The sequence below is a fragment of the Mirounga angustirostris genome, unplaced genomic scaffold (assembly GCF_029215605.1).
Source record: "Mirounga angustirostris isolate CCGP_5_RB_7025 unplaced genomic scaffold, mMirAng1.0.hap1 SCAF_11, whole genome shotgun sequence".
Taxonomy (NCBI): domain Eukaryota; kingdom Metazoa; phylum Chordata; class Mammalia; order Carnivora; family Phocidae; genus Mirounga; species Mirounga angustirostris.
In genome coordinates this window covers 86036012-86044395 of record NW_026991719.1, presented here as the reverse complement: position 1 = coordinate 86044395, position 8384 = coordinate 86036012, and the positions used below count along the sequence as shown (strand labels likewise).

Below are 8384 nucleotides of genomic sequence, written 5' to 3'. Positions count from 1 at the left end.
CGGGGCTTGAACTCACAACCCTGAGATCGTGACCTGAGCTGAAATCGAGTTAGACGCTTAACTGACTGAACCACCCAGGCACCCCTGTGATGATACATTTTAAAATGCCAACACTGGTGGGACGCCTGGGTGGCTCAGTCGGTGAAGCGTCTGCCCACAGCTCAGGTCATGATCTCAGGGTCCTGGGATCGAGATCCACGTCGGGCTCTCTGATCAGCTGGGAGTCTGCTTCTCCTTCTCACTCTCCCTCTGTGATTTCCCTCTCTCTCAAATAAAATCTTTAAAATGCTAACATTGGTGAAAAGAAAAAGTTGAGGATGCGTTACATTTTTTTCACTTTATAAACATTAATTGAGCACCTAAGAAGGGGGAGAACAGAGTGCTTGATATTTGGGGAAGGAAGGATAAATTAAACTTCTAAGGTTGCAATTACTCAGAATCTCGCAATCCGTACAGTTCCCGAAGGGGTGGAGCAGTAGATACACACACACACACACACACACACACAATTTTAATATTAGTTAGAACATGAGAGTGCTACCACAGAATATGAAAGAGGTATTGATGCCAAATACAATCACTAGGCAACCTTCTTAAATGTAGAAACAGGATCTTCTACCATCAAACTTCTGGCCTTCCTTTGATCCTCTACTCTGGTAAACTAAGACTTCATTTTTCTTAAACAGCTTCCAGATTTTAGGCCCATTTTCTCCCTTTCCTCTTAATTCATGGTCATTTTTATTAGGAAATATTTCAGACCTACGTGGTCTATGGTATAGACACTACCACATCCATTTACCCACAACCCTACTCAAGAAATACATTACAAATACAACTGAAGCCCACGGTGTACCTGTAGTATGTTAAACTGCATCTTCCAAAAAGAAATTCCCAAGTCCTAATATCTGGTCCCCGTAAATCTGACTTTATTTAGAAACCAGGTTTTGCAAATGTAACTAGACTAAGGGACACAAGATGAAATCATCCTGGATTTAGGGTGAGCCTAAATCCAATGACTAATGTAAGTGTAAGAGCAAGGAGAGGGAGAATTGAGTCACAGACACACCGGAAAGGTCATATGAAAATGGAGGCAGATATTGGAGTTATGCTGCCACAAGCGGAGGAATTTCAGGAGTCAACAGAATCTGGAAGAGGCAAGGAATATTCTCTCCTGGACCTTCAAAGGAAATGTGGATGTGTCCTCAAAGTGATTTCACCTGGAATCAGAACTCCAGGACTAGAGAACTGCCAGAATCAGCCCCCAGAGTGTGAGGGTATGAAGTTCTGTTTTAAGCTACCCACTTTGTGTAATTTGTTATGACAGAAGTAGAAATCTAAGACAGCCCCTCCCCAATTGAATTCTCCACCGTCCCTCTACATAAGACATAATGATTTTCCTAAAAAAGCTCTTTATCATTGCATTATAGGGCCTTTCTGCATGCTACATATGCATGCATTTCCAACGCTTACTTTTTAATATATATATATATATATATATATATATATATATATATATATATATATATCCAAAATCAATGTATGCTTGTTTTACATGGTTTGAAAACTCATATACATTGTGTCAGTGTTTGTATTCTTCTGGAATGAGCTTGTTCCCTTATCCAGTATTTTGCACTGCCACCAACCATAGTTTGTCCTTCTAGGAGGTCTTTCTCTGTGTCCCAGGTCTTGGAGAATTCCATTCTCATGCTCAGCTCAGACCTTACTGTCTACCTGAAACAGCAATGCTTCCCTGAATTAATGCTGCTCCTACCAAAGATGAAGCTTGGTTTCCCCTCATTCCTTGCTTGAAATGAATGGTTCTCAAACTTTATTGAGATTCAGAATCACATGGGGGGCGGGGAGGGGGGCGCTTCTAAACTATGACTGATGGCCCAGCACCAGAATTACCAATTCAGAAGGTATAGAGTGAGGCCTAAGGATTTGCATTTCTAACAAGTTCCCAGGTGATGCTGCTGCTGCTGGTGCATATCAGCCCAGTACAAACCAGCACCATCTGGTCTCCAGGTAAGCTAGGTCATTCGTCAGGTACTTCAAAAGAATGCAGTAGGGACAACTTCATCCTTCTTTATATAAATTGTTTGTAAGTTTTTAATGAATTGGAGGATGAATAAAAGAACCTAAAACAGGCTTACCAAATGGTTGAAAGTGATTCCTTTCAATAATAGGTGGGCCAAAACAAAAAGATACAAAGATAGATTAAATTCATTGTAATATATCTAAAAAATCTGCAGCTTAATCATTTTAAACAAACTTTTATTTTCAACTTCAAAATGCTGTCACATCTCTCAAATATATGATGAAATTGGAACAAAACCAGTGGTGATAAAATTTTGAAAGACAAATAAATATCAGAAAATCTCCATTCCTTGAAGAACAAATTCATTGTGGCTTTCTTCGTTCATGTCTTTCTATGCCTCCGAACTGTAGATGAAATAAGAGACAATTAACAAGTGAACTTGATTAAAATGCAATAGTGACTTTCTAAGTCTAAGAATAAGCAATCCTATTTACGTTTGAGCTAAAAGGAGAAATAATGTATCCCTCTTGTAACCCAGACCCCTGGGTAAAAGAGTGCTTTTGCATAATCTGATGTCCTCAATTCTGTGACACACCAAACTCAACTGCTATTTTTTTTTTAAAGATTTTATTTATTTATTCACTAGAGACACAGAGAGAGAGGCAGAGGGAGAAGCAGGCTCCCAAGGAGCAGGGAGCCCGATGCGGGACTCGATCCCAGGACCCAGGGATCATGACCTGAGCCGAAGGCAGACGCTCAACCATCTGAGCCACCCAGGCGCCCTCAACTGCTATTTGCCAAACCCAAAAGGTTAGTTTGTTTTGTTGTGAGGCAACATCCTGGTATTTAGGCATTTCTTTGATTTTAATACTCTGTGCTCTATCCATAAGCAACACTCCTTTACCTCCCAGACCCCAGGTTCCAATATCTGTAAAAGAAGAAAGTTAAAGAAAAGGACAAAATATGTTGGATATAGATTGAGTTAATTACCAATCCAGTGATAAACAATAATCTTACCATGACTATTTTTTTTTTTCTTTTCACTGCCCCCTGAAATATAAACATTTACAACTGAACAAATGGTTAGGCATCAATCATTTAATGTGGTCCTAAATAAAATTCTTACCATACCTGTGTTAGTCACATTCTCAGAGGAATTCTCTCCCACTTAGTATAAGAGACCGTATTTCTGTGGCTATATGATGAAAGCCCAGCTAGTGTTCATTTAAGTTCCTTTAGCTGGGTGTTCTGGTAACTGTGTTCTAAACAAACATTGGTCTCTGCTACCAGGGCTGACGCATTTCCCACCTGTTGAAGACTTACAGCTACAACTGAAAGGACTTGAAACTGTGAATGAAGTACATTTCAGAATATGCTGCATTCTATACCAATATACAAAATTAACATTAAACTGGCTCACAGAACTAAATTTTTGACATTGATTTTGTTATTTACTTCACTGAGAAAATTCAGAAGCATAATTGATTTTATGTCAGGCATGGCTGGATGATACATAAAGCTACACACAGATACCTGGGTTCTCTGGAACTGCTCTCTTCTGGGTCCAGATCTTTTTCAGGCCCCTTTTCAGGTTCTTCCTTTCTGATCACTTCTACTTTCTTTTCCTCACCTCCAGCTTCTCGGGCCTCATCATCAGAGCTTTCATACCTATATTTACTGGCTTCATTAGTGAAGAACAGTACGGACTTTGGGACCAGAACTTCACGGAAAAAATAGCCCAATTTATAATCGGTGGCGACATCGAGTACTCTGCCCTCAGGAGAATCAGGAGGGTAGAAGTAGGTGAAGAAAGAATAGCTGGGCATCTTCCTAGTGGTGGATACAACGCTTCTGTGGCCCTCACGTTTCTGCAGCTTGCTCATTTTCACGGTGACATTTTTCCCCTCTTTCCAGTAGATCTCACACCCTGTGCTGCTGATAATTTCTGGTCCTTTGGAGAAGAAGGGATCAGAATCATCTGGGTCTGATCGCATTTGGTATGTTTTTGTCAGGACTTCGTTGAAAAAGTATTCGTTTGACTTGAAGATAAATTCTATGGTGAAGCTCATTGGTTCCTCCAACCCTGGAAATTTAATTTTTACATCTTTCAAGTGCTCTAGTACAAGTTCATCATTTTTTCGGATCATCCTCCCAAGGATCTTCACATTTTTAAAAGCCGTCAACCAAAAGTGAGGTATGCCGTTTGTTTGCCCTTTTCCCGCAGGCTCTCTTTCCATTTCCCCCCACGCGCCTTCCTGGACACCTACTTGCCACCGACATTCACCTTCTGTGGGCTCGTGGGTTGCATTGACGATCGCAGATCTCTTCTCAAACAGAGGTTGGTAGAAGGTGGCATACTTTTTCTCTAGATCGTGAAAATCTCTGTAGAATTGAGCCTCTACTTGTGCATATTGGGCCTGGAGGTTTTTGAGAGCTTTGACCCGCAGCTTAACCGCTAAAGGCAAGTGCTGAGCACCGCCTGCCTTTGAGCTGGGTGCCCCAACAGGGGCTGCAAGGGCCTGAGGACTTGATGGCCACTCGCCAAGCTGGACCTTGTCCGGGGCACAGGCCCCAGCCTCCCAGGACTCGAAGGCATCGCCCAGGGCCTCACCCTCTTTGACCTGGGCCTCTGCTGTCGGTTCCTCTGCCTTTTGGGATGCAGCCTCCTCTGTTGGTTCCTGCGGCCCCCAGGGCGGGGTGCCCTCTGCCTGGTACTCGCCCACCCAGACCGCTGCTTCCTCTCTCGGGTGCTCCTGATCCTGGGGTGCTGGTCCTTCTGCTGGGTCTTCCACCTCTGGAGGCGCTGGTCCCTCTCCAGGGTCCTCGGGCTCCTGGGAGTGGCGCCTGACCACCACGCCGCCTGCGTGGGGCCGGACCAGGACATGGTCGTTATCATGGATACGGTGTAGAAGGGTATGGACCAGAGTCCTGAAGAGGGAACGAAACCGAGCCATGGGGGTCTCAGGAGCAGCCGCGGCAACTTCTGGGACTTCTGCGGGCTCTTGGCCATTGTCTTCCTCCTCTTCAGTCTCTTCCTCTTCCCCCTCATTCTCGTCCTCCTCTTCCAACTCAGACTCAGACTCGTCCTGGTTCCCAAACTCAAACTCGAACTCTGGCGACTGGTACTCATAGTCTTCCTCGTCCCCGAACTCAAACTCGAACTCCTCTTCCTCCTCTTCTCCCTCCTCTTCGTCGTCCTCCACCCCCTCCTCCTCCTCTTCCCCCTCCTCCTCCTTTCCTAGCAGCTTTACATGCCAGCTCTTCTCTGTGGCCTGGGCAGCATCCTGCCCACCCTCCTCCTCAGGATGGGCTCTGGAAACCCCTTCAGGAGCCAGGAAGGCGGTGCCCTCCTCAACTCCATCCACCCCTTCTGAGGAGGACACCGGGACCCCAAGGGGTCTGGGGTCCTGGCCACCTGGAATCAGACTTTGCTCCTCTGTGGCAGACATGGCAGGAGGGACTCGCCAGTCAGTGCCTCAACTGGAGCTTTGATCGGGCTGCAGCGACAACTGCCGTGAAGATGGCGGCCGCTGAAGTGACTGCCCCTGAGGGGAAGCTGTTGGCAGCAGGGCCCGTCGGGAGGCGGTGGGGGTGGCAGAGAAGATGGCTTCAGAGGGTACAACAGTCTGTGAAGGTGCCCGGGGAAGCCCCGCGACAGGAAGCGCAGACGGGCAGCCCAAGGAGCGGCCAACAAAGACTGCGCCTGAGGTGGCGGTGGACAAGGCTGGAAAGATTCGGTTGGGCTGGTGACGGGAGGTGGAACTTGGCAGGGTCAACAAAGGGCCACTTCCTCCACCATGAGCTCGAAGCTCATTTGCTGAGAAGCAATGATTGACATGCGTGTCGTCTAATGAGTGATCAAAGCCTCCTGTCTCCCTCAAGGCTTTAGTATCCTGGGTTACCCCTTAATCCCACGCAAGTACCTTCCTCTTAATTCTATGATGGCAAGCAAAACTATAGTGTCCCTGTATGGTGGCACCTTGGGCGTGCAAACTGTGTTTTCTTCCCCAATTTCTACCTCAGGGTGGTTCATGCCAGTAGAGACACAGTTACTTAAGAAGAAAACAAGGTGTGCAGATGAAATAGCAGCAATGGTGAAAGACCTCCTGTAAGCGAGAAAGAGAATTGGAATGTTTTAATGTACTCAAGCTCCTTAGAGAAGGAACATACTAAGTTGAAATGGATGCAGGGAGAACAGAGAATGGAAGAAGTTTTAAAATAGGAGGTGGGGGCGCCTGGGTGGCTCAGTTGGTTAAGCGACTGCCTTCGGCTCAGGTCATGATCCTGGAGTCCCAGGGTCGAGTCCCGCATCGGGCTCCCTGCTCGGCAGGGAGTCTGCTTCTCCCTCTGACCCTCCCCCCTCTCATGCTCTCTCTCTCTCTCTCATTCTCTCTCTCAAATAAATAAAATCTTAAAAAAATAATAAAATAAAATAAAATAAATAAAATAGGAGGTGGAAGGTGATTCATGAATGTGCCCCAATTCACTTCAAGCCTCCAAAGAATGAATCAAGAAAGAGAGCTACTTCTTTTAAAGAAAGGACTGGGCTAAGCACACACTATGGACTGAATTGTGTGCCCCGCCCAGATCCATACACTGAAGCCCTTACCCCCAGTGTGATGGTATTTGGAGATGGGGTCTTTGGTAGGTAATTAGGCTTTGATGGGTCCATGACAGTGAGTTCCACAAATTGGGATTGGTGCCTTTATCAGAAGAGATTAGAGAGCTTACTCCCCCTCTCCCCACCCCACCCTCACCCCCGACCCCTTTTGTGAAGACACAGAAAGAAGGCAGCTGTCTGCAGGCCAGGATGAGGGCTCTCACGAAGAACCTGATCAGCTAGCACCCCCCCGACCTTGGACTTGCCAGCCTCCAGAACCATGCGAAATAAGTGTCTGTTTTGTAAGCCACACAGTCTATGGCATTTTGTAAGGGCAGCATGGCAGACATTGAAAGAACAGGCTTCCTAGAACAATTTCTCAGTCAAGAGTCCAAGAGTTTTTGTTGTATCCAGCCCCACTTAGCCAAGACCTCATGGGTAAAGATTCTTAAGACTAAGAAGCAATCAACAGCTGTTGTTTTGTTTTACTAATTCCGTTTGCTGTTATCACTGGGCACAGAAGCAAGACCAGGTACTAGTTGTAACTTCAAGTTCAATACAACATGAGCTACGTCTCTTACTGGACACACACTCTCTTTGGATCTGGCAAACACTACAGTTTCAGGGATGGGAAGCACACCTTCCGCAAGTGTGCTACTAGAATAAGCATGAGAAGAGCTGTTGCAGCCACTCTGAGACAATATGGACCCCTACCCAAAATTTGGTTCAAATGTCAAGACTGGCAGCACCACACACACCACCAAGAGAATATGAAAAGTGTATTACTTACTTACATAATGTGGCTTTTGTCGGGCGGCGGGGGGGGGGGGGGGGGGCGGGGGAGAGCAGGGCAGACTTCCCAGGCAGCTCCAAAAACAGGCTTGAGAGGGACAGGAAAGGAGACTGGTTTGGGAGTTTTTTTGTGCTTAGTGGGTGGGGGCAACATGAGAGTTTCCATGTGCTGGCAGGGGCTTGTGTAGTTTGAACCCCACCCATCCAACGGCACCAAGGGAGAGAACACATGGGTGTTTTTATGAGCTCGCCCATATGTGGGGCACTGGGGTTGAGGGAGGCCTGAGGTTTAAAAACCCTCAGCAGTCAAACACCAAAGAGTGGAGCTGACACTTTGTTACAATTCATCCCTGACGTGTGACTGATGACCAAAACGGGCCACTTCTATTTCACTGAATTTGAAGTCATGGAAGTTAAGCCATTGTGGCACTCTATGAGTCCTGCAGCCTGAGGCCGGATAGGGAAGGGAACGGTCCCTTGGATGCTTGTTCATGAGCTCAGCATTGTGTATCCTGAAAAGTGAAGTGAATGCCTCGGTCACTACCAATAACGTCTGGAACTCCCAAGCAGATAAGGCGTGTCTTAGGCGAGGCCTTGTATTGTGGCTTTCGTATATGTAGAGTTACGTGTCACCTTGATTTATATTTTGGGAGCCTGTGGGGCAAGAGATTCCCGGAGTTCTTTATCCCAAACGGGACAATATTGGACAAGGAATTGCCATTGCTGCCACTGGCCCTATCAGACAGCCAGACCAATGCCAGTGACCTGATAGTCTTTAAAAATGTGCAGACTGAGCTGACTGCTGGCCAGCACATCCAGTGCTAAGGTAACTGCCTGAGGTTCAGTCAGTTGTGCTGACCCTTGGGTCCCATCTTATATTAGAGATGTCCTGGTTAAGGGCTGAGAGCTCCATCACAGGTGACCAGAGTGATGGTGACAATTCCGGTCATAAAG

The 8384-nt window shown here is 46.4% G+C and overlaps 1 protein-coding gene across 1 annotated transcript; it reads right to left on the bottom strand.

The window, feature by feature from the left end:
* Nucleotides 1-2283: 2283 nt before the first annotated feature.
* On the bottom strand, nucleotides 2284-5487 carry LOC135361877 (nucleosome assembly protein 1-like 1). Its single transcript, XM_064573613.1, has 2 exons — nucleotides 3572-5487; nucleotides 2284-2442 (listed from the first exon to the last, which is right to left on the bottom strand). Exons 1-2 carry the CDS (start codon nucleotides 5485-5487, stop codon nucleotides 2430-2432), a joined length of 1929 nt encoding a protein of 642 aa, XP_064429683.1. The 3' UTR covers nucleotides 2284-2429.
* Between the last annotated feature and the right edge of the window lie 2897 nt (nucleotides 5488-8384).

What these genes read in the sequence shown, in the direction of transcription:
- LOC135361877 (XM_064573613.1), bottom strand. Translation starts at nt 5,487, where the DNA reads ATGTCTGCCACAGAGGAGCAAAGTCTGATTCCAGGTGGCCAGGACCCC.